Raw genomic sequence first — 26,657 nt, forward strand, 5'->3', positions numbered from 1 at the left:
AAGGGCAGTTTGAGGATTACATCCTCAAGGTAAATGGGACGCTTGTACTTCAAACTGTCCAGCAGCACAGGAGCAACCAGAAGACAATACTTAGTTACACACTTCAACACAGCCAAGCTTGGTGCATCCATAGAAAACACAGCCGCGTGAACAAAAGGCTCCAGTCCCCCGAGCGCTCTCGGTGCTGCAACAACGCTTATATTGATAGCGTTCAAAGTTGACAGGGACACAGTTGTCATACATATCATAAAAATCACATTAGAAACAAGTGACAAGGTAGACTCGGCAAACTTACTTTCCCCCACCGCTGCTGAGCGCTGGTGTTGGCCTCGTCAGCAGATCTGAGATCTGGGAAGATAACTTGGTCTTTGCAGCCGTCTGCTGCTGGACCCTAACTTCTGCGGCATCTGCTAAATGCATCAACGTCTTTCGCTCCGGACTCTCTTCAAAATTTTTACAGCCGATGCATTTACATATGGAAGAACACATGATTTTTGCCTGAAAGAAACAAACAGGTCATGAGATACCGGTTGCAATTCTGACCCACTTTATGACAACTGCAGGGAAGAGGTGTTCCTGTTTTAGTCTGTTACCAATTATCCACCGGAGGAAACCGCTGAGGTTTACTCTAAGTTCTTATATCAAGGCAAGATGTCTTCCCAGGACGTGTGCTTGAGTCAAAGGCAAATCAATGGTTTCACAGTCATCCCTTCCTGGCATTCAAACCTACCGTTCTCAGTGAAATTCACTCTAAGTAGTCAGACTATGAGAGAAGTCAGTCTGCCCCCATCTCTGCCTCCGCAAACTGGTCATTTAGCTCACACAACATAATTTTTGCCTTTGGCTTCTGAAGACATATGTTCCGTCTTCTCACACAGCGTGTGTGATTCTAACTGCCTGAGCTCCTAGAGAGATGGTGCTGTAGATGTCTTTATGAAACTTTATGAAACATGCTCTTCAGCAAAGGACAAACCCAAGCCTCACTATGAAGTTGCTAGGGACATAGCTGTCATATATATGCAATCATTTTTGCAATGTACACTGCTTTATATGTGCAACCTGTTGGAAGAAAAGATAAATGTAATTATTGCTGCAATACTGAAAAGAGGCCTTAGATCGCCCAGTGCAAAATGAGAAGCGACTTCCCTGCTGCACACTAAATACAAACACCTTTACTAAGTATGCACGCAACAGTAAGACGCGATCTGGGAACTATTCAAATAACTGTTCGATGCTGGCAAAACAGTCAAAATATCAACCAATCTCAGTAGAGGAACAGGACTTAGGAGACAAAGCAGAGCTGAGAAGTCACAGTACCAAAGGGAAAAGCCAGCATCTTTAAGACAAGATAATGCTTTGTACCTCATAACATTCACAGTAGTTTTTGAGACATCCCGAGCGTTTACAGTTACACCCTTTGCTGTGTCGCCGATCCGATTCTCCTTCCTTTCCTTTTCCTATTTTGGGTTTGAAGGCTTCAGGGTTTCTGTCAAGGCAGGCCTGTCAATGCAGACTCAAAACATCAGTCACTGTACGCAAGGAGCCGAATTTAGAGGCACGATGCGAGAGCGGAAAGCCCTATACAAGTGGAAGGAGACTGGGGTGTTATGTACCCACCCTACCCCACCCTGTAGCTCTACAAGGCGCAAGCTACCGCTTTCATCCCAGCTATACACCGAGACAAACCAAAAGGTCAGCTGACCCATCTCAATCCTACTCGGGAATATGCCAAAATCTGTACGAACGGGAACATGCTTTTCTGCTCAATGACTTTAGGAGGAGAGAAAACAGACTCCTCACCTTTATTGCTTTTTGCCTATCATTTTCATGGTCCAGATTGTTATAACAATTTGTACAGTTGCAGTTATTGCAGAATTCACCATTCGCAAAACAATCGCAATACCTGAAAGAAAAGATGCAGATTATCTGTAAACATGAACCATTATATAAGCATTAATGCTGATCGCAGTAACAGAAGTTTATAGTTTGGTGATACCTATAGGTACCAATAAAGGCCTTGGCCACCCTATGCCAAAATCCTCCCTCAGGAATGGCGTAAGCTCCATTTCAAGCCCTAAATCCTCCAGCACACACCTCAGTTGCAATCTAAAGGCATAGCTGTAGCTCGAGGGTGTCTGTTGGAGCTGACGTCAACCAAGTTAGCTCTCATCCCAGCAGCACATAGCGAAGGGGTGAGACTTCACCCTAGTGCAATCCTCGGGTGGCTGCCCCATGCCAAGCGCCATCCTGCCACAGCTACGCCACAGCCAGTTCAGGCCAGCCTTCAGGAGCTTTCATACAGCCAAAATACAAGGCAAGGGGCTGGAGTGCCAACCAACCACAAAATTGACATGGCAGATGAATGGTGTAGCAGTGTTAGCAGTAAGCCTTTTTTGTTAGTTTTGCCCCCCAAAAGTTGTTTGCAACTGTGAACTGAAGTTCGATTTAGCAAAAGCAGAGATGGAAGACTGCAAAAAGGGTAAAAAGTGGTACAGCTCATAGACTTGGAAGCAGAGGCAACTAGAAAAAAGATAAGAATGAGGACAAAACTGTATTTATCAGAGACTTCTGAAAGGGACAATTATGTGACTTCAAAACCAGCAAAACATTGACAGGAAAAGCCAATCGCATTGCCTTGTCTCTTACATGTCTCTGCTCACCCGCCTCGAAATTAACATCGGGCAGCACCAAGTCATCCCCAGCTCAAACATGACTTTGGGCCTAGAGAAACTCTGGTGGGTTTCAAAGGGCCCAGGACTATCTGCAGCTGAAGCAAATGGCCGTCGCTGAGCATCATCTTTAGCTGCTTTTGAAATCCTGCTGGGAGTGTATGTTCATCTTTAGGAGCCTCAGTTCCTTGCCAAACTGGCTTCCTGTGACTTGCCTAGGGTCACCCAGGACATTCACAACACCACAGAGAACTACAATAAGGCTGCTCCAGAGTCGGCCGTAATCCTCCCTCCGCTCAAATTGCATTTTGGTGATTTTTAGCATCCTGCATTGTCCGAGGAACAAACTACATGAAAACCTGTAATAGTTCTCTTTTCTGTTCTGTTTAAAGTTCAGTACTGGAATGGTTCTGTGTTTCAAAATAAAACACTGCTGACATCTGTCCACAGCACCACTGAGTAAATCTCTTCTCTGATCAAGTTTTCTTATTTGTAAAATAGGCTACATGTCTACCTTAAATATGCACTTGCAGAAAATTAACTCCCCGTCCAAACTGAGAAAACACCTTTGCCAGAGTGAATTTACCGTTTAATCTGCACAGATGCCTAGCCTCTTAAAGATACAATTACAGTAAATCACAAGTAAACTTCATTTCCAATAGCATTCTGAAGGGTGCAAACCATTAGCAGCAATGCCATTATTCTCCCAAACAGTTTCCAGACCATTCAGCAGCAAAGTCGTCACATATGCTGCAAAACATCGGAACCAAGAGCTTAAACATCTTCCCATTTACCATGTCTTCCGTGCAACAGGCAATTTTGAGGCTAGGAAGTACAGGGCACACCTCCTCGCACAGATGCGATGTGCATGACACAAAAAGAAACCCAGGCTGAAAAGTTGAAACACGTTTCTTAACTTGGATTCAGATACTCCTGAATCACCTTCCCCCTGCATAGTGCACCACTGATTTCTACTTCATTGCCTAGGATTCAGGGAGTCAGAACTTTAGTATCTGCTCCTGATATTATTGCAAAGTCAATACCCTAACTTGGCCTCAAGTTAGAAAACTTAGCATCTCCCCAAATCATAAGGCCAAATTGCTACAAAGGCACTGAGAAAAACAGCAAAATATCTCATCAGGATGAGCAAGACTCAGGCCTATTGGTGACGAAACATTTACCCAGTCATATGCTTCAAAAAGCACGTAGCACAATCTTTTTGAAGCACTTAACACAGCATTGCTTCACTGACACGTTTTAGTAGATGCCCACTGATGATACTGTGGGATTTAATTCCCCTCATAGTAACAACAGTGTAAGTCCAGCTGCTGAGTACAATTGCTCCACCATGCACAAGGCTGCAAGGTCAGAAACTTATGAAATGTTAGGGTACAGAAAGCCCACAGAATTTCCCCTCTGTATCATTCAAACGGTACATGCACTGCACCACCTCCACTGACCTTGTCAGCAATGACCTTAAATTAGAATCTAGACCTACTATTTTTGATATACCTAAAAACATTGTATTCTGACTCTTGGCATAAACATGCAATGTCAAAAACTGAAGGCTTGGAAGCCAACAAGCTGTACTTACAGTTTCAAACAGAGAGACTTTGTACAATTGCAAGGCTTCCGGGGACGGTTTGCTGATTCGGAGGGAATTATTCTGGAAAAGGAAAAAAAAAAAAAAAAAAAAAAAGGAGGTATAACTATGTACACACACACAATTATCAGCTTCTTCCCATTTTGAATTCAGATAAGTGGCTCCTAATGCAAACATGGGAAAGCCTTTACAGTCTCCTTGCGATAGGTTTTTCGCTGACTGAGTTTACGTAGCCACCATAAAGAATACCTTTCCAGGCCCGAAAGAGCTAGGTTATTTGCTGCAAAACTGGCTGCATGCCTAACGTAGCAATAAGGCTTAAAGCTAAATAAAGGATCATAACTACTAACTGCCAGAGAAGACTCCCCAGAACACCTCTAAACACAGGAGCGACTGCATTCAGCCAAGGTTCACACAACGTGAGTGTGCCTTTCCATTTCTACAAGTTGGAATTAAAAAAAGTTTACAAGTTCCAGAACAGTGAGCAAGCAAGCCAAAACATGGCATTCAGCTAAAAAAAAAAAAAAATTGCATAGCAGAGACTGGCTTTAACTCCTCTTAAAAACTAGGATTTTGTGTTACTAATCACTTTTGATGAGACTCAGTCCGTCCCTATCGAGCCATCTCTGCACATAACACCAGAAGATTAAATCAAACCCATTCATTTGAGTAGCTGCATCTGGATTTGGGATTAGTTTGCATCACAGTTTAGGCTGCGGCAATGAAAACTACCTTTGCATACACAATTTCCAGAAAACAAAAACGCAGCAGAACTTTGTAGAACAGCTACGCTTACTGGGGTGGGAAAAATCCATATTAGCTGCTATTTTCATCCTTTAAGGAAAAACAGATATTAAAGAGGGGGGAAAAAAGTGGAAAAAAGCCACCCCAAACCTCTTATCAAGATCCGTTTTGGGCTTTAGTTTCATTTCCATGTTTGGTTGGATTTCTATAGGTACTGAGTACCTAGCTCTTGTATTATCTGGCATCTCTTCCCAGCAAAGTCAAGAAATTGCTCAGCTAGTCCAGCTCCCTAACCTAGCTTCCAGGTGCTGATACAAAATGAAGAGCAAGCAATAGGCAGCTTTCAGTTCAACTTTCTGCTACAGGAGTGAAGAACAAACCAACAAACACAAGAAAACAGTGCTTTGACCAAAAGAGACTGGCTCAACTGTTAGACAGATGCATGTTCTTTAGTCAGCAGGAGATAACCAATTCAGCATAGTACACTTGATTTTCAAAAAACAAAAAACCCCCCCAACACCCACCAACCAAACTGAAAACAACCCCACCCAACAACAGAAACCCTCCAGACAACCCCCACTAAAACCCCTCTTTAAACGGTACTGAAGGAAGAAGCTTATTCAGCTGCTGTCACTACAGGAGGATTTATTTTTAAAATCTATTTGCAAAACACTCACCCATTGAACGGTAGCCGTGCTTGGGACTGGATACTAGATGTCCCTGTAAAGCCAGTGTTGCTTGCTATAGATACATATGATGATTGCTGTAGCTAACAAAACAAAAGGTTAATGTGTAACATGAAAAAATTAAACTTGACACAAAGTTATTTGCAGTACGCCTTTTAATTAGCAGTCCATATGTTGTTAGAAAAGTAATATGCGTCTAACTACAGAGCTAGAAACTTGCAGAAGTAAGACCAGGCAGTAATCTTTGCCTTCCCGTCTAGCAGAAAAAGCATTACTTTAGGTATTTTTTTGTTCTCTATTACAGTGTCTACAGCCTTACAGATAACAAAGAAACTACAAATAAATGCTCACACCAAACAGTTCCAGCTCCTAAAGAACCATGCTCATTTCCCCCTTTTTTCCCCTAAAGGAACCCCTCCCCAATAGACCACCTTCACTTCCCGCACAAATAACTTGAGTAGCTTCGTCAGTCTATGAGCCACTTACTACCCAATTTCATAAAACAACCGACATGTCAACTTGTCTGCACAAAGCATCAATATTCACAGCTTCAAGTGCTGTTTGTGCGCTTGAGTTATCACTTCAGTACAAAAAAACACAGCAAAGATGATTCAAAGCAAAACCAAAACACAACACGTATAACTAAGGGGAACAAGACCTGTTAGGTCTTGGACCTGGACCCAGAGTTTATCTTTCATCCTTATAAATAAATAAATCAAACGAAAGAAACAGAAATCACCCACAAGAACTTGCCAAATGATGCTGGCTTGCGCTATCTTATTCTCTACTACCTACGTGCAACTCATTTTCTCCTTTTGGGAGAGATTCTGAAGTCAGGTGGGCACATACCACGATGTGGACCAACTGAAGACAGCCCAAAGGGGATAGACTGCATCTGGAACACAGAACCTCCAAGGAAAGATCCAATAAACTGTATCGTTTGGTATAAGAGAAGATTTAGAGAAGTGGAGTGCAAGGATGCAGTAAGAGTCTTTAGGGACATAAACTGCTGCCATAACAAAACCAAAAATGAACTGGAAACGTTGTGGGTACCAGCGATGCCAAGAGCTGACAGAATCCTTCTTTGCACAGATAGGCTAGTTAACCTTCAGCGGAACATTTCAGCTGTGTTTCTTTTCATTTTGAATATTAGCCAGATTAGCAAAGAGGAGAGTTAATTCCTAAACCTACGCTGGGGAACCGTAACTTTAAGAGGAAAGTAATATGTTCCATAACAGCATTATTCCATTGCTTATCGCCAGGTTAACATCATACCTGTGTGACATACTGAGCTGGTAGGACCGCATAGCCTACGTTTCCCGTGCCAGGTGCTGGTGCCAGTACTGTGCCTGGGGGGAGGTTAGTGAGGTTGGGCTGTATCTGCGGCAGTGGAGTGGCTGGCATAATAAGTCTTTGTTGGGGCTGACTAGTAGTAACTATCTGGGAAGTGGGGTTGATTGGTTTGGGTACCACCTGGAGAAAAAAAAAAAAAGATGTTTATGAAATCTTTGTTTGTTCAGAACAGACTTTTTAATGAAACATTCTGTTCGAGTGCTGGAGACTGAACATATCTTTTCTGCAGCAAAAAGAAGTCAGGAATATGCATTTCACGCTCAGCTCACCTGTTTTACAGTCTGTGCTGGCACAATGGGAACAGACATCCGCACCGGGGTTGCATTCACCACCACTGGCTTTGCTAGGATAAAGAAACAAGACTGAGTAACACGTTATTCACTCAAAACCCACAGTTCAGTCCTCCAGACCTTCACCTACATGGGATGCAGAGGTATTCTTCATCTCACACCGTGGGAGCTAACTCTTGGGACTGGCTTTTTTATTTGTTTTTGATAAATCATCTAGTATCTTTACTATATTATGTTCTGCTCCTTAATACTGTAACTATGTTTTGAGATTAACTGACCAAACACACGACATACCAACACCACTGCGTGCAAAGAACACCTTTGAAAGTAAGTATTTGCACAGGAGTCCACATACATGTGTTTCACATCAACAGCTTAAACATCAGTCTGGGTACAGACCTCCTCTGAACACTGCATTTCCGTTTGTCAACGGGAGAACATAAAAGCACGTCCTCGTTTGAGATCTTTTATTCCATTAGAGCTCCAGAAAGCGTGGACAGAAACGAGATGTGTAGAAACATCTGGCACTTTAGAAGTACCTTGCATCTGAAGAGCTTAATGTTGCAGTAGCCTGGCAAGATGTATGTGGGCCTTTCATGACTTCACACTTTTAATCAAGAGGATCGAGGACTTGCCATGAGTCACCCACAAAGCTGACAAGCTAGGGGAAAGCAGCCTAAAATGCTCCAAGTGTTCAAGCTTCACTACAGAATTTGACATCGGAGCATTTCCACATGCAAACCAGAGGTAATAGTGGAATCCGAAATCTTTCAAAATCTATAGGAGTCTACCACAAAACCAGGCACATCTGGTAGTCTTGAAAGATGGCTATTATGTAGTCACGTCAATCCTTAGCAAACAAACCAAGAAAACCTTACTGGATACTTCAGACAACATATTAGCACCAGCGCTTACCTTGTTGAAGAGGCTGTGTATTCGTACTGGGATTTTGACTGGCAGACTGGGTTGAACTATTGGCTGTTGTGGCAGTAACAAGTCTAACATAATGGAATTTGCTTCCGGGTACCTGAATCTGTTGAACATTGGGTGCAGTTGCCAAGGGAATAATTGTCTTAAATTGAGATGTACCCACTCCTCCTACAGTAATGGTCTGCACTGCTGACTTCACAGCCTATTAAATCAACACAGAGAGCGCAAAGTTACTTTTGACAAAGGTAGAACATCAGCATATTTAGCCCTCAATTTGTTAGCAAGCTAACTCTCCTTAGCCCGCTAGTATCTATGAGAAGAATGCCAGTTATCCCCGTGTTTACTTTCCAGAGCAAAACAGAGGCACAAAGACATGAAATGTCTGTCACAGCTTGAAACAAAGCAAACTCATTTCCATTTTCAATCCTTTACACCAAACTCCACAATAAATTTTTGTTTACACGAGTGCAGTGACTCAGTCCCCTTCCCAAGATACAAAGTCTGCCAAATTATACTTCAGATGACTAAAGAAAACATTGCTGTTTGTATTCAAAAGCAAGCAAGGAACAAGCCTAAAAGCATTACTACTAATAAAAACACGGGGTAAGAGCTCCTGCAGATGCTAGACTGCTGCATGATTTATCTTTGTGTACACAGATACGTCCTGTTGGACCGTTTGTGATGTATACCCACAAATCACTGTGCAGCCCTTGAGGTGGAAATGAAACAGAGCACAAACTGATACATGAAAAGATGAGAAAGTGCATAGGCCAAGAAAAGAAAGAAGCAAGAATAATGAAGAGGAGAGGGAAAAAAAAAGAAAAAATAAGAAAAAAGTAAAAAGGGTTAGGAATGGGAGTTTGGCAGACCTTTGCTATCTCAGCTGGGATAACGGCCTACTCAGAATTTGCAAGACAGCTTCTTTCCAGTTTCTCTCAAACTACAAACTGGTAACAAGCAAGTGTTTATTTTATTTATATACATTTATAACACTACTGGTTTGATAACGAAAGCCCCTTTTTTCCATTCCTGCTGACAACATCAAGCCTTGGTCCATTCCTCTTCACAGAATCACAGAATCGTTAGGTTGGAAGGGACCTCTGGAGATCATCTAGGCCAACCTCCCTGCTCAAGCAGGGGCCTCTAGAGCAGATTGCCCAGGATCACATCCAGACGGCTTTTGAATAGCTCCAGGGAAGGAGACTCCACCACCTCTCTGGGCAACCTGTTCCAATGCTCTGTCACCCTCACAGTGAAGAAGTTTTTCCTCAGGTTCAGAAGAAGAGGTTCTTCCCTCCTTGCATCTAATTTCTTTTAGAGCTCATCTTTTTATTCTCACGACATTTTAATATTGGCATGAAATATAGCATTGACATTGATATTAAATTTTAGTACTCAATTTGGTTGATACTATGACCCAGTTTTAGCAGAGTTTATGCACTGTTTAATACACTATTTTCCCATCTCCCCAGCTTTCAGCAGCTACAAGAATGACACCTAGATTTACGCTTACTTTACTGGATATTACCTTAGAAAAGGTGTTTTGTTGGATTTCTTTTTTTTTTTTTTTTTAAATACACCGAAACCTCAATAACCCATAGCAACTCAAAATAAGCACTATCTGTAAGCACAGTCACAGCACAAGTGTTATCACAGGGAGACCAGCGTGGGCAAAGTTCCTTCCAGCGCATGAATTACTGGCTGCTGTCCAAAGACAACTGGGAAAATTATAAAATGTAGATGGCAGTTCTTCAAAGGGCATGTTCTTGAGCCTAGGGAAGACAGGGGAAACCCTTGTGTTTTTTCAGATAGTTTTGGATCAGATCTCGGGGTGGTGTGTGCAGGGTAGGTACCGTGCAGGCATCTCAATTCTGCCTTCTAGGGTGCTTATATTAGAATGATTAATGTTTTAACTGGTTTAAAAAGACAATCTTTCCAGTTTCTCCTAAAAAAACCAACCGAACAAAAAAACAAAACAAAAAAACCAACTTGTGCCTACGTTCCCAAAACATCAATCCAATTACCACTTACAGGTAAGAGAAGACTGGCAAAATCTGTCTGCTTATTTACGCTCACACACATCCCTTCAAGATGTTCTTGTTTCCCAAAACAAGAACACAGACATTAAGATAAAAATATATTCACGTGAGATTATAAAAGAGAGATAAATTAAGAAACGTAGTTTAGGAAAGACTTCCGTTTTGTGTTTTTATTCTGTAATGCAAATCAATTTATCCATGCTAACATAGAAAACCCTGACATTTTTCTAGAAACGGAGACACAGAAATTAACTCATAATTCCGTAGCTCTCAGACCACCATGTCTTGCTTACGCAGACCTCTGCCACAAGAATACAAACTCGGTTGTCAGCCTCAGAAATACTTGGAAAGCAGCCGTGGTTAGTGGGATACAAACCCTATTCACAGGTGAAAGAATTAACCACCTGAAGAACTCTTCTTAGTGTTATAGGCAGGCTTTCAGATTAATTGGGAGATTCGATATACAGCAGTGAGTACTTGAACCACACAAGACTTTCCAGGTTGGGAATCTGCTTTCTAACTGCATGCCCTTGATCGCAGTGGTGATGGGTTTGCACTCCCTCGGCAGGAAAAGCATCTGCTCCTCAGGGCAATTCTGGAGCCAGCCCTTAAGCAAACGCCACGATAAGAACACCTCGGGACAGACCATTGCAAATTTGCAGTTTGGCGCTCCGGTCTCCCACAAGCGATGAGACAAGACACAAGACACGCTAGAAGACGAAACAAAAGCCAGTTTGTACCTGCGCAGTTGTATGGTTGACTATAGCCTTCCCAGGGGAAGAGGGTGCTGACTGCTGCACTGTGAGGATCTGCTGTCCTAAAGCTACATTCAGTGGGACGCCCACCGTCTTCTGGGGGGAGTTGGGAGGCTGTGAGGCCACTGACACCACTGTTAGCTGCTTGGCAAAACAAAGAAGCTGGTTTAAATCTCTGTCAACAATACCCTGTACGTTTATGTCCCCCTCCTCCTGAGGGAGGTACAGTTCTCAGCCAGTACCTCAAACTCTCCCTGTAAACCAGGGCACTATGTTTATTCAAAACACTCACACAGACTTCTCTGTGCAACCAGAGCACATACATGCAAAGGCATGTTGGAAATGTAACGGCATTAACAGTTTCTAGGGCCAAAGGCGCCTTCAGAAAGCCATTATGGCTCCGTTTGTTTGTTTTGTTTGGCTTTTTTTTTTTTTTTTTTAAAGAAAACTCTGTCACTGAAGCCTGAGCATTGTCATGAATGTATTTTCTAAATAGCAGCTTTAGAAGTCGTACTATGACTATTTCAGCATAAACAGAAATTTCCAACAAGGGGAGCAGAAAGGAGTAACAATCTCACCATATAATACTAATTCAGCCAAAACAGAAGAACTTCATTACTATTTCCTCGTTTCCTTTCCAGATTCCTGTGGAGATCCTGTTTTCTGACCAGATTTCTGCAGAGTGGAATGTTACAGTCTTCCAAATACCTGCATCCCTTCCAGGGTTGCCTTTCTTTTTGTTTTAAACTTCCCACTTCCTATTGTTCCCTATTTCTGAACCCAATACCTCAGTTTTTACATGATATACGGAATTACTCTTCTGCAATAAAATCAAGATGTAACTCTAAGAGCCTCCCCTGCCCTACCACACTCCTCTGAATCCTTGCTCCAATAAGATTTAATTTACTGCTTCCCTATGTTTTGCCTCAGTAACTGTGTAATTCTGCTAGTCCTTTCCTCTACGTTTGTATAACGCTAGGTACATAAAGGGGGACTAAACTTAGAAAATCCTCATTCTTACACCAGTGCACGTGGTATAAATACATAAGCATCCAAGAACTAGCCACCCTCAACTTCGGGTTCCCGCACTCAGACTCACTGTCTCTCCAATAATGTTCCTCTTCTCAAGACAATTTTATCAAGTCTAACGTTCAAGAGTCACCGTGACACCTGACTGCAACGCAGCCTGTAACAGGCAAGTTCTCTTTGCTATATAACGTCTACCTGTGCCAATCTTCAGTTTTGTATTTGGCAAGGACCGTGGCAAATCTCACTTATTTCAGATGAGAGCAGAGATAATATTTGAAATCGTTTGTGCAGCAATAGGCAATGGTTAATAAGTGTTAACTTATTAACATCTCTTAAAAAGAAAACAACCTGTTGAGACCTTTTATCAAAGCTTAAGAAAAATACTCTGTTTGACTACTTGGCTAGGAGAGTACAGCTGCTCTCAGAATGGATGTTCAGGGAATGGCAAGAAATGGCAGGAATGGGAAACTAATGTAGTAACGCATATTTACCTAAAACCACAGAAAAAGAGTCAGTTGCAAAAAAACTAAGGCCTCTAACAGCAGAGCACAGTGATGTGCTATAGACATTCTGGAGCAATAGGATCACGAACAGCTTCTAGCAAAGACTAAAACAAAGAGCTCTATTCAGACCGCGTTGCAGGATGGACAGGAGCCTGCAGTCAGAATCAGGTCCTTACCTTATTAGGGGATTTGAGCGGTGAGATAGCTATTTTATTCGGTGTCTGTTGCGCTGTTGTACTCAGAGATGATCCAATAACTCCGCTCTCGGAAATCGTTATCGTCTTTGGTGGCGTTCCTGGAGTAGACTGTGAAAGAACCCTACCTATAATCAACAGACACATGGTCAGCTCAAGGTGGTCCTGTTCACAACAACTTTTAAAGCAAAAGGTTTCTCTGGATATCATGTGATTTACCCCCACTTCTGAGAGTGTATTACCTTGTAGGAGGGACACGGGAATTCCTTAAGTTATATTTGGCAACAAGGAACAAAATGCATTCATGCAAATAAAAAGCCACTTGACTCAGGCTTAAAAAAGCTAAAATTCACATTCAGCTTTCCAAGACGTTCAGCCAAAAATTCTTTACAAGCAAGATAACATCTCCACACGCGCAGCCCTCCACACGCACCTGTACTGTGCACAAACACCCAGTGAGCTGGCAGCCTGCTAGCAACCCCAGGGACTGCTGGCAAACACGTGGAAAAATTGGGAATCCATCAAGGGGCTACCTCCTTACACAAATTAGCCATCAGAAACAAGCTGTATTAAGGTGATCAAAAAAAAGGCTGTTTGCTTTCTGTCTACATCCAGCTCTAAGTTTACTTTCTTCTGCCTGTGCTGGTTACTCTTCTCTCACTGCTTAGCAGAACATACAACGTTCCTTCAAAAATACAGGTGGAAGCTTAACTCCACGTACAATCTGCTTTCACAACAGCAGACGGCAAACAAGCCATTTTGATGTTTAAGCATCAAGCAGCTCCAACTTGCTACATCATTTTCAGGAACAGTGCAAAACTCAAGGGAACAGCTTTTCTTCCTGCTTCCAAGCTTCTTCCTGAAAAGCACTTGACCACTGAGCTTTCCCGTGCTACTCTCTGTCCCAGGCCCATTTTTGCTATAGTTTCTCTCTCATCCATCCCTTTGCACTATAAATATCAAAACAAGACCAAATGACCCAGCATAACTTTTACACCTAAAATCAAGTGGTAACACGGTGATTAAGTCAACCAGAACCACCATGAAAAAGCACAATCCTAGTGGAAAGCTGCCCTCCTCCGAGGTCTACAGACTCTAAGATAGGCTGCACAAAAGTGAAGGCTAAGTCACAGCACACAACATTACCAGCAGCTGCTAAAGCCACGTGCAACCCGAAATATGTCATCTTCTGTGGGAATTATACCATCTACCGTATTCAAAGCTTCTAGCTTGCTTTTTCTGGTGACAGCTTTCCCCTTCTCCCTGTAACCCCTCTGTGCCCCTTGGCATCAACTTCCTAAATAGAATCTGGCTGCTTATTTTTACAGTTCCTTCAAAAATGCGGCTTCCACCTCACTGCAAAACTCTCAGGCAATTAAAAAAATACTCATCTACAAAATCTAAACATACCCCACACGTGCTATGCCTTCCCCACAATGGTGCCAGGCTCTCAGAGCTGGCAAGTTGTGCTGGCCATTTAGGGTGAAGAGAGGGAAGGGAGACTTTTAAAAACAATTTCCTGTCATTTATAGAAGTGTCTTCACCCACCAGCAAAGCTTCTGCCACAGGCCTGGGGAAATGTACTCTCAATTTTTCAGAGTATTAATTTTAGGAAGATTTATTTTCTAACAGATTCACTTGTCCATATTATCTAGGTATATTGCGAAATGAACATTTCCCTACATTCTGGGGGCAGCAAACTTTAGAAACCTAATGAAACCACATGCCCTAAATAATAATTTCTTGTGGTTCCTTATTGTCTACTAGTTTTCACATGTTGCCAGACAACAACATATTGCAGCTGAAATGATGTTGTTTGGCTTCTTTTATTTGTTGTTGTTGGTGGTTTTTTTTTTTTTTTTTTTAAAACATACAGAATCACAGAATAGCTGTGGTTGGAAGGGACCTCTGGAGATCATCTGGTCCACCTCCTTTGCTCCAGCAGGGTCAAGCGCAGCAGGCTACCCAGGACCAGGCCAGTTGGGTTTTGAGTCTCTCCAGGGATGGAGACTCCACAATCTCTCTGGGCAACCTGTTCCAGCACCTAACCAGCCTCAGAGTGAAATGTTTTCTCACGTTCAAGTAGAACGTCCTGTGTTCCAGCTTGCGCCCTTTGCCTCTTGTCCTGTCACTGGGAACCACTAAAAAGACCCTGGCCCCATCCTCTTCGCATCCATACACACATACAAAAAGCTTAATTCCAACTTGTAGAAACACAATGAACCAATCTTCTTATTTACAGGTCTACAAGTTTGGTGGAGAAGTGTTTAAGGAAGGGGAAAAAGCAGGAGGGAGATTTGGGCAAGTACAGAAACCCACATTACAGTTGAAACAAGCATGGGTGCAGGCAGTCTAATGAGGGAAGGAAAGGATTATGACTCAGTTATGTGCCCTTCACCTACAGCTATGAAACTCACGAACACAACAGAGACAGTTACTTTCTTTTACAGCCAGCTGAGGTCCCAGTTCTGTCAAGGCTGAACATGTTCGTTTAAGTACGCGCAGAAGATTTTTAGGCCTATTTGAGGTGGTTAGTTTTGGAAGAGTTGAACACTCACTTTTCAAAGCTCTGAAGACTCCTCTAGGTTTTTTTTTTTTTTCCCCTTCTTTTGAGATAATTTACACACCTGAGAGGTTACTTGAATACATGCTGTGATCCATTTATGAAGGGGCACATCAGTCCCACTGCCTTCATAAAAGTATGCTTAAAGAAATAGGTTAGGGGCCTTTTTTTTTTTTTTGGTTGTCTGCTTGTTTAGAAAGGAAATAGAGGAAAACTGATTAATTTTCCAAAGAGGCAAACCACTCTTAATAGCCTTAATTGCTTTCTTAGACACTTCTGCAGTGCTTAGTACTGAAGTAGATGAGCACCTTAAGAGAAACAATACAGTTCTATTTGTAGAACAGACAACCGCAGTTAGTCTTTCCCTCAGAAACATTTTCCCTGCCATTTGCATGTATAACATTTAAGTTTACCCCAAGTAGATCACAGGAATACAAGAGCATTTGCCTCCTTTTTTTCTGTGTACAGTCTTTTCTTCTCTGGTGGTGAGGTGTTTTTCTCTCCCCTCAAAATTCAGAGGCAGCTTACACAAAAAGCAAAATTACTAACTGTAGTATCACAAAGATCATGCTAAATGAGCAAAGTGTAAGTGTACCAACCATTGCATTTATCTGCCTCAACCTACAAAATCCTCTGCTAATTCTCGGAATCACATGAGGTACTTACAACAGAACATACAACAAAACCATCAACACAGAAAAATGTCAAATTTACAATAACCATCTCTTAAAAAAAAAAAAATGGAACAGCAAAACAAATCAAAGTACCACCACCTGCAATGACTGGCGACACTTGAGTAGTCTGCCCCGTAACAGCTTTGCTGTTGATTGGTTTTGCAAAGATCAGCTTGGTGATCACCGGGCCAGAAGTTGGGGTTCGCGTCTTCTTTGCAATCTGAAAGATGGATAGAACAAGAGCTAAGTAACTTCAGTGTTTCGGATCTAAAATACTGTATTAAGTACATCATGAAAGAAAGGGGGCAACGCTCGCACACAGAAAAAGAAATAATCACTCATCTCCCATTTCACCTCCATTTCTCACTATGGACAGAATTGGGTTATCATCAGTGCCACTGCAGAGAGCCAGCAAGCAAAAAAGGAACAAAGCAGGACTGCCAAATCCCTTACAGCTTTTCCATCTCTCTGCACAAGCATACTTCAACTTTAGGATGACGTCTTAATTGGCTCCTGAAAGTATTCATGTGCAGCTTTTCAATATAAAAATATCAAAACGAATGCAGAAATCTCAATTTTTAAGTTTTAGAAAAAGTGCTTTGACAATCAACCAGGATAACACTTGTTCCACAGGTGATTTAAATATGAAAACTACCACTGTGAATCATGGCTTCACCTGCTCTGACACAGTAATATACTTGCACCCTGCAGCTTGCAACAGGGAAAACAACCTTCTGCAACTGTTCTGACAGAAACCTAGAGTATCAGACCTTCAATGTCTTTCGCACTCACTGGCAAATAGCGAATCATCTGGTTACATTCAGGGGCAAGGGGATCTTTTTTCTTCCTGTGAACTGTGACAGTTCACAGCCAATTCAGTCTCCTGAAATACAGCTGGACCAGGGACAGGTATGTGTTATTTGATGAGACTGACCACATCAACTGGAAAGCTTTATAAGCAGGGTTTAATAACATGGACAAGCCAGACTTGATCTTATTTACCACATTCACAGCAATCAGCTACCAGACACGTTTATTTTAATACTTTCTGTGCACCGGCATCCAGCTGGTGAAGGGTTCAACTAAGTGACTTCTTTCAGACTATTTAACCTATTCACTATACACACTGCCTGCACTCGGTGACTACGCTTAGGATCTTTATCCCTTCCCGCTACCCTGCAAACTAAAAGTGACTGAAAGACAGTTACCATAAGTGTGAGGAAAGAGAGGAACCTTTAGCAAAGTATTTGTTAACCCACTTGTTTGGCCCTAAATATGTACTATCGATTTTGTGGCAAATCACAGACCAAATTGAGGTTCTATCACACACAGCTGTGCTGTTCTAGCTGTTCAGTAACTGGAGGGGGGAGATCTTTCCCCCCTTTCACCTTCCCTACTCCCCAGTGGTAGGCCAACAACTTCCTTCAAAGCATCTACAGAGCTACCTTGACGCTTCCATAAGCTGACATGATTCACTGGCCCTGCAAAAAACTATCCAGTCCTCTGTTGTTGCTGCTCCCCCAACATCCAACGTCTATCAGAGCAATTCTCCTTCAGCTCCCTTGGATCTCCAAGCTAACTCCCCTCCACGTGCCTAGAAGTGGCACAAGGGAGAGTGGAAAAGACTATGAAGTACCTCGAGGAGGGACGCCCACGCGTTTCAGAGTATTCAATGATACAAAACACCGGAAGCTGAACTGAGCCTACTCAGAAGGCATTACTAAAGTCCTGACACTTTCCTATACTGCAGCCCAAGGCCATACCTCCCTCCTCCATCACTGACACACAGCTGCACTCCATGTGTGCCAGTCAAGGACTCTAGTAACATCCCAGCAGCACAACATTGGCATCCATGTGAGGATCCATGTCTCAAAGAGGCAAAACTACTGTTGTTACTAAAGTAACGACCCAGAGAAGTCTCTCACATGCATCAAAGTACAGAGTTGACAGCTACTTATAACAGGCAGAGAAAATTGCAAGTGCTTAAATGAAGTAATCAAATAGGCTGGGTGCTGTGGTTTCCTATGCAAAACCCTATTTATAGAATTGGCTCACTGTAAACACCTCCTTTACAGCAGAGTAAAGCCAAAACTTCGAAATTACTCTGCAGCAACACATGCCTAAGTCAGTGACCTTCCCTGCAAGCAGGACCGTGAGGTCATGGCAGTTCCCCGCAGCGTGCTCACAGCACCGCTGGGGAAGCAAGAGCTCCCACCTCGCTATACGGCGTCCTAGCCTTGCGGCCTCCACCCCTTTCAGGGCCCTGCGTTGACTGTCAGGGCAATGAAGCCTCCATTGAAAAGCACACCTTGTCTCTGCGTGCCTTAGCTGTGCCCAGCCAAGGGCAGCAAACTACAACAAGCTTGGCAATCAGACAGAGCTAGAAAACAGTCCTCATTTAAAGGAGGCCGAGTGCTCCTCTGCATTTACAGGACAGCTGTTCCACAGAGGAAACCTCCACCTCAGACAGCCTACAGATAAAAGCCAGCTGCACGTTCACCCCAAACACACCACACCCAGGGCACAGCCACTCGCCTGGGCCCCTGGAACTACCTAAGCCATTAAAGGACACTGCTCCAAAGAAAGACTGCTGAAGACGGCTAGCCCTTTTATAGATGGCATGCAATATTCAAGGCTAAAAATGAATCGGAGAAGAAAAAAGCCACTCTTTTTGAAGATATATCAAGTGAAAGCTTCCAACAACTGGTTGTTTGAAGACCAACTTCATGCGTGGCATGGTTTACAAGTACTTTTTTTTACATTTCAGTTGATATTTAGTTTTACATTTCAGTATTTCAAGGATTCAGTTCTCTTAGCACATACACAGCTGACGGATGACCATTTTTAAACAGATATTTACCAGTAAAGTTTTTGCAAATTTGCACACATTTTAATTTATAATAAACTCCCCACATTTTATCTCTTGGATACATGATCTCCATTCTACTGAAATTATTCTTATCCTGCCATAAGGTATTATTGTACTTCAATTACCATTACTTATACTCTCTGAAGTGAGGGCAAAGTCTGGCTTAAAATGTGATCCATGTCTCGCAGGAACACAAAGCTCTGAACTAAGGCAGACATTCTTCAGTAACAGTCATTAAATAGCCTTTTTTAACGTAAGTAATTCAAAAGCATATCTGTTAACACGAAATATGTCAGAAAACGTAAAAATCTCAAAAAAAGAGCCGATTACTACAAATAACCCTGCTTTCGTCAGATTCAACTCACAAGGGTGCAAGACAGACTGCTGAAACAGATCAGGGACAGAAAGAATACACTCCTTAGAATTTTTTGTGTGTGTATGTGTGTGTGTGAACTATTTTTCATATAAAATATGAAGTCTAACATATGAGTCTAACTATTTCTCATATAAAATATGAGGTCTAACATATTCTACCAAGTGACCCTCAGGCCTTGGAAAACACGCTGCAACTCTGAGGTGGTCAGTTATAGAAGAGGAATGGCCCTTGGCCCCCAAGCGCAGATAGCACACTTCTGCCCTACTCACTGCTCCTCATCAGTGCGTCTTTCCGAGGGCTTTGCCACCGCAGCAGATCAACTCCAACCACTTGTAAGAGCTTTCTAGGCATCAGTGGGAAAACTCCTTCCTCATTTCAGCAAGAGACTGGCAAAGCCATAAGAAATAATCAAGATGACAGACTGTCCCTTTGATGCTTCAGCAAAGGCAAATTCTCTGGAGCCCTCTGTCATCGCCCATACTAATCACAGGGAGCTTAATACTATTCCTTTCGGCCTCTGTAAGCTAAGCATACTCCCTGCAAGTTACTTTGAGTTAAACTGCAAAAAACACTTCCTGGAGCAACAAGCTCTTCCATAAGAAAATTATTAGATTAAGAGGCACACATCAAGCTTCTTTCCCCCTACAGAATGAATGGGATTTATCTGCAAGCATCTTTTATTTATAAGGGTCAAACTGTGTCTTCCACTAAGCAAGACCAAAAAGCACGCTTCTAAGATCAGACTTGTCTTCAACTGTTAAATGACACTATAGTCATGCTAAAAAAAATGCAACCAACCAACCAACCCATCCCCCCTCCCCCCCCCCCAAAAAAAAAACTCCACACCACCCTACCTCCCATCTACCACTGGATAAGAATATGTGTACACAGGCAGCTACCGCAAAGGAGCTCAAGTGCTATAAACCCGCACCCTAGATGGCCTAACGGGAACTTGCCCGTGTAGCCACACACTGGGTAATTTGTTTTTGGTATAATATGAACATAGCCAAATCCGGAAATGAAAAGGGACAACGGTAAACTTCTGAGAAGATAACCAAGAATGAAGAAATTGAGTTAGGAATTAGGGCTTACTCTGAGGTTAGGGAGTGGATGAGGTTTTTTCCCTGTGACAAGACACAGCCACTACAATGACTTAGGAGTTATCCTGCCACGGTAGCAGTAATGCTATAGACGGAGAGGTGTAACTGCTGAAATGCAAAGCCAGTTACCACATCAGGACAAATTCAAGTCAGGCTGGCTTAGTGACCGCAGTGGAAGTGGATCTGGACATCTGGTTGAAACACATCATCTGTAAGGTCAAACTTCTGCCTTAAAGCATACATGTGCAGTTGTGCTACACCAGCACATCACTGCTTTTAAGGCTGTACGCAGGCAGGAGCCTCAGGCTGAAAGCAGATGTATTTACCAAACAGTTTTGCCAATATAGTTTAAACTATCTGTGCTCCGATTTCAACTACATCAGGACAAGCCGTCCAGCTCCATGCTAGAAGGGACAGCAATAAACCTCTTGGTACAGTTGAAGCCCCAGGTCATGCTACATTTTGTACCCTGTAGCTTCATACCTCTAAAATTGCAGTCAGAAAGGGAGCAAGAGCCTAAGGACATCTCACCAAACACTATCAATTATGCCTTTTCTGAAGCACTGAGATTTCAATTATCACAATTAGATCACAGGGGCTTTTCAGGTCATTAGAGAAACTCAATTAGTGCTCTACAGCCTTACTGCGACAGTGATAATGCAAGGAGAACAGAGCCCTTCACCATCTAAAGCTAATCTTTATCAATTCACTTTTCTGCACCAATTTGAACTGCCGTGCTGCTTTGTATCTGAAAGCTCTCACGTGGCTTTGCAAATCAGTTCAGTTCCACAGCACCCTCGGGAAGCAGGGATGTACTCACAGCTTCCTTTCCACTCAGAAGGTGCCAAGAAGGCTAAGAGCCTTTCCAAGACAACGGGGTAAAAACATGACTTCATTCGCCAAGCCAGGGACTCAAAGGGTGGGTTACCTCCCATGTCATTCACGATAGAGGGGATTACAAATCTCTCATCTATCCTCATATATCCCTTTGATAACTTAATTATTTCCTACAGGGGAAAGTACTGTTCGGGAAACATATTCATCTTTCCTGCAGTATCCTGCACTTTTGACAAGCAACTAAACGTTGTATTCTTGCTTATCAGTTCTACTTCCTCCTCCTCTTATGGCAGAAGGGGGGGAAAAAAAGGAAATTCAGATATTAATAGTTCAATCTCTTCTACAAAAGGAAGCAAAGCTTTAATAAAGAGAGATCACAACAAATTCCATCAAACTGCAGGCAACCACAGACTCACAAATGGATGCAAGTCAGTTACAGATTACATTAAGGAACCTATAGGGTTCCTACTGACCAACAGTAGGGATCAAGCACAAAGTCACTGTTTTTCTATCATTGATGGCACAGGCAAACTTATGCAAACAAAAGCACAAGAGCCAAGTCATTTTCTCCTCAGTTTCCTGTATCTGTCAGTCTGCAGTGAGTAACAGAAGCCGAACACTACAAACTGATCCGTTCTTAAACGTTCCTGCCCTGAGCCAAGAGCAGAAGCTTCTTGAAAAGATATTCTGACAACCAATCATGAGAGCTCCAGTTGCTTACATTTGCTTACTATGAAATAACATTTGGGGAACTTAGCACTCCACTCAGTTTGCTCAAGTTTGTTATTTTTTATGTGCAGCAAATTAGTATTTATTTGTATACTTTTGAGTTTTATTTCTCACTTCACTTACAGATTGTAGAATAAATATTTTCCTCCATAACCCTCCTTGAGCCCCACTCCTCCTTCATTTTAATGGGATCTTATTTGTGCATCACTGCTGACTAGATCAGAGTCACTCAAGTTGAGTTTCACCATGTTTCAGATGAACATCAGACCACCTGGGTAATAATCCAGTTCTTTTCAACACATACTCAGATCCCATCAGATTCTCTTCGGTTTCAAATATCTCAAACTCCATGCCAGGCTTAGGGAGGCAGACTTGGAAGCGTCTGGGTTACGGCAACGTCTACTTTATCAGTAGTTACTAACAAGCGTAAGCATATTTGAAGCAGACACGAGATACCTTTATGTGGCTTTTCATATGCTGTGAGGCTTTTTTAGATAGCCGATTTATAACAAACTGTTAGAAGCAAGAGCTGCTTTTATCATAAAGGAGGAAAGCAGTGCACACTTCAAATAAAGAAACAACAGGCATACGGAGTTCAGTTCAATCCTCCTGAAAGCAAGCAAAATTTATTTTTAAAATATCAAAATAATAGGAAAGGTCTTTTCAATTCAATGATTTGTTTTCCGAGGCAGACCCTAAATTTCTAGGCAGTAGCTAGACGTAGAAGGCGTTAAATTGTAAATGAATCCACATATGAAAGAGCAGGCTGAGAGCAACATCATATCTCTATACAAGGAACAAGTGCCAAGGGTAAAAGCCATCCCTTGCCAGTCAATCAAGGAAACTGACAACAGTTGCAGCAACATAATTGTTTTAAAGAGTTTTCATCAGCACAACTCACTTTACCTGTACTGTTTTCAATTGCTGCGTCTGCAATACAGAAGGCTGGGCTGCAGTATTTATCAGCTGACTTCCTTGTGTCAAAGCTGAGACACCAACAACAGGTTTCACTTCTGACCTCCCTCCAATAACAACTTTGATCTGCTGGCCTTGTACCTTGGAGTCTCCACCTTGGGCCTGGGAGGTGGCTTTCTGCGCCTGAGGGAGTTGGCTGTGGGGTAGTGCTAAAACAATGGGTTGGCCAGACTTGCCCAAAGTTGTTACAATTAGCTTTTGCCCATCCGGTTTAATACTCTGATTGCCTATTTTAAGGTCAGCAGTCTTGTTCAGAATAATCTGATTGGCTGATATAGTGACAGGGCTCTGAGCACCAAGTTTATGGAGGCCACTTTGAAACGTAGGCTTTACTATTGCATTAGCATCAGTTTTTGCAGCTGTGGTATTCACTGTCACTTCGCCTGAGTGATTACTGGGCCCAGTAACTGGTTCTGTGGTGACTGCAGGTGTAGTTGTTGCTGAAGAATCACTGGTTGAGCTTATGTTCACTATTTCTTCCAGTTCTGTTTCCATGGGAATAGAATCTCCCATAGGCGATGACACAATAACGGCCTCGATACTGTCATCTTCCACCAAAGTTATACCAGTGTCCATTATTTCCTCAGGGAGTAAGCTGTTTACTTCTGCTGAAACCACCTCCATGTTAGCAGTTGTGGCGGTAACGACAGGAGCAGGTACTGCAACAACATTACAAAAAAAAAAAAGTTATTGGTTTCCAAGAAACATACATTTTGCAAAGCTTTAGGAATACTACTACCCAAGAAGAAACTACAATGACACAAATTCTTGAAGACTGAGTGTACTGTGCAAGCAGAGGAGGGAGGGATATCATGAGAAAAGAATGTGCATCAAGACATTTAGCTGAATGTGCTTTCAATAACAACATATATCAAACCTCTTCAATATCATCTCTTCAAGTCCATCGAATGGACCGATTTTCTGCAAAATTCCTGTCCATGCTTGACAATACAGTACACTTGAAGCAAAGTCCTTTCCCTGAGGATATGGGGACTTTTTTCAGAGATTTCGGCTGACTGAGATATAAAGAGTTAAAAAAGATCTACAACTCTGACAGAGGATAAAACTTCTTGTCACACATGTCAACACCTGCTAGCAAGTTACCTCTCCTCAGAGAACTTCTCTTTATACCAAATGCATTGGGGATCATTTGTGTCTAAACCCTCATTTCAGACATCTCAGCCACAAAACACAGGAAGGTAATAGCTGTCTAGTGACAGGTTTTATTAACCACAAAAGCTTAATCAGCAGCCCACCCAGGACCAAGCCAAGCCTTGCCTTCCAAAGCGAACGGATAATTCTTCTGAGTAGCGCAGCTCACTTTCGTCCTTAATACTCAGAAAAAAAAATACAGCCCACATTTATGATTAATCCAAAATGTTTCGTAAACACAAAACAAGCAACCCCCCTCATCTGAAAGGCACAACAGGATTTTTCAAGCTGATAAGATAGGCCAAATCATATACAAAAATCTACAGTAAGATTCAAAACCAGAGTCACTTCCCACTTCAGAAGCCTTAAAGACATCGTTGAAAACGCTCGAATCTTCCATTCTCACTAAAGCAGAAACACTGTCAAAAGCGGACAACAGATTAAGCTTATTAAGGCATTTTCTCCATTTGCCTCACTCCATCAGCGTGCTCCCACACTGCGCGGGAGAGCACACTGTGTGGGTACGTGTATTCCACGTGCTCCGGTGTGCTCATGATAAACGCGAGAGGTCAGGATCCTCCCAAACCCAGGTTTCCAACTTACTAGGAAAAGCAGAGCTGAGCTATTTGTACTACATTGACATTCACAATTAAGGAATTATGCCATGAAAAGCACGCCTCAAATGCTGAGGTGACATTTGTTCATCTAGAGTCACTGCGGCGTGGTTTTGCACAGCAGCTAACCACAGAACAGCTGCACTTCACCCACAAGGTACGAGGAAGGAGCGGGAAACGATCCTGCTATATTCTGCCTGGTTTCCACGCTGAGTTCAGGGGGTCCTTTGGTGCACTCCACTGGGCTTCTTGACCACAAAGGATCCGCTCTCGATTCCTCTCACTGCTGGAGTACCAATCTGACCAATCTGCTTCTAATACTCAAAAGACTAGGCTGTCTAAGAACTTACTCCGACAATCAATGGTCAAGACTTGCAACCAACTTGCTCATTGGCAGGCATTTAAAGGTACTAAGTTATCTGGTGTCACTGCCAGAAATACCTCTCCTTGGAAAGCATTTCTCCTCAAGTAATGCCAGAACAGCCCGCAGTGATGCCAACCCCGATAACTAGCGCTAGGCATAACAGCTTACTCCTAAGGACACGTTAGTAATAGTATCACATTGCTGCTTTGAAGTGAAACTGGTTAACTGCATAGGAGATTGCACAAAAATAGAAATAGGAAAAAAAGACTGTGCTTCAGCATATGTTAAGGCCGCTAGCTCTCATGCTGAGCCATGTTTTTTCCTTGCCTTCTTATACTTCCCCATCAATGTAAATGGATTTTGGCCCTTTACCTTACACTTCATGAGCAATTTGGGTCCGAAACCATCATCTTGTTCTGTACGGACAAGCACAAAGGGCTTGGATCCAGAAGCTACTCTTCAGGGTCAGCCACAATACAAATAGTAATTGTTTACATGTTTTGAGAAGGGGATCATTCCAATAAGACAGTGGAAAAAATGAGCAGACTCAGTAACAAATTATTTTAGTAACTGACCGACTTTCAGTTTGCATTTGTACTTTCTATTCCCCAAAAGAAAGGTCACCCTACTATCATGTAATAGTATAACTAGAAGGTATTTATTTACATACATTCAAGCAGGTATATAGCTCAACAGGTATTTTTAGTCTTCATTCTCATCATTTGATTTTGCTAGCAAGCCATAAAAGATTGAGTTATTAAATACCTATATCTAACTAAAAGGAGAGTTAAATTAAAACGTGCTAAGTCAGCATTTGAAATAGGATTCTGACTTCAAATAAACCACTCACATGTCAGAATGCAGAAGGAAAAGAAATATTTTGCATCAGGTTTGGAATTAAAAAATGATAAATTGAAAGAAAGGAACCATTACTTGTGGTTACCGGATCAATAGCTTATCGCCCTCATATCCGAAGATTTTGAAGATATTAGGTCTCCTACTTCCACAGTTGGTTTACATTCATATATTCAGGCGAGCGTCACTAAGAAAAGCAACAAGAAAAAACGCAATGCAATCAACTCGGTCTATTTCTTAATTGCTTGTTGGAAAACTCTACTGAAATAAATATACAAACCGAAATGATAAAAATCTCTTCCTAGCTATAGGAGAGGCTACTGCTGTCCAAAGCAGCTTTAACAAACCAGCAGGTTTTACTTCTAAGTATTCAGCCAGGATTTTTCAACAGTTCAGCCGCTTATTTCCTCTAAGGCTTTTATAGCAAACATGTACTGTTTCAAATTTTCACAGTTCTTCTGCAATAATGATTTCTAACAGTAAAACAATGCCAACTCTTTTACAACTCCGATGTTAACAGCTTTGAGATCTTCAAGACAGGGTGGATAAAGTAAACCATTATTAAAGTTAAGACTCCAAAATTTCTTTACTTGAGCAGTTTTGCTTTGAGTCCTCTGAGAATGCAACAGCTGTAACCCACAACAGTATATACCAGTAAGTGTATTTAATTCAAAATGCAAAGAAAAAAGCTACAAAGGAAGCAGATAAGCACACTATTAGACTGTGGAACACCACAAAGATGCTAGGAAGAAAT

At 42.2% G+C, this 26,657-nt stretch overlaps 1 protein-coding gene across 19 annotated transcripts in view; it reads right to left on the reverse strand.

Moving 5' to 3' along the window:
- Positions 1-26,657, reverse strand: part of LIN54 (lin-54 DREAM MuvB core complex component) — a 46,053-nt gene that overhangs the window by 3,223 nt on the left and 16,173 nt on the right. For 7 of the 19 annotated variants that reach the window (XM_068941391.1, XM_068941398.1, XM_068941407.1 and 4 more), the window contains 12 exons: positions 22,850-23,577; positions 16,129-16,252; positions 12,778-12,923; positions 11,055-11,210; positions 8,261-8,477; positions 7,325-7,398; positions 6,978-7,175; positions 5,694-5,785; positions 4,264-4,335; positions 1,801-1,903; positions 1,363-1,500; positions 296-498 (listed from right to left, as the gene is read on the reverse strand). In XM_068941391.1, coding sequence (XP_068797492.1) covers positions 296-498; positions 1,363-1,500; positions 1,801-1,903; positions 4,264-4,335; positions 5,694-5,785; positions 6,978-7,175; positions 7,325-7,398; positions 8,261-8,477; positions 11,055-11,210; positions 12,778-12,923; positions 16,129-16,252; positions 22,850-23,577 — 2,251 coding nt within the window. Of the gene's footprint in view, positions 1-295; positions 499-1,362; positions 1,501-1,800; positions 1,904-4,263; positions 4,336-5,693; positions 5,786-6,977; positions 7,176-7,324; positions 7,399-8,260; positions 8,478-11,054; positions 11,211-12,777; positions 12,924-16,128; positions 16,253-22,849; positions 23,578-25,981; positions 26,091-26,657 lie in introns of those variants that run through there. The other 12 variants (XM_068941399.1, XM_068941402.1, XM_068941400.1 and 9 more) reach the window with 7 other exon arrangements.

The sequence above is a fragment of the Struthio camelus genome, chromosome 4 (genome assembly GCF_040807025.1).
Source record: "Struthio camelus isolate bStrCam1 chromosome 4, bStrCam1.hap1, whole genome shotgun sequence".
NCBI classification, from domain to species: Eukaryota; Metazoa; Chordata; class Aves; order Struthioniformes; family Struthionidae; genus Struthio; species Struthio camelus.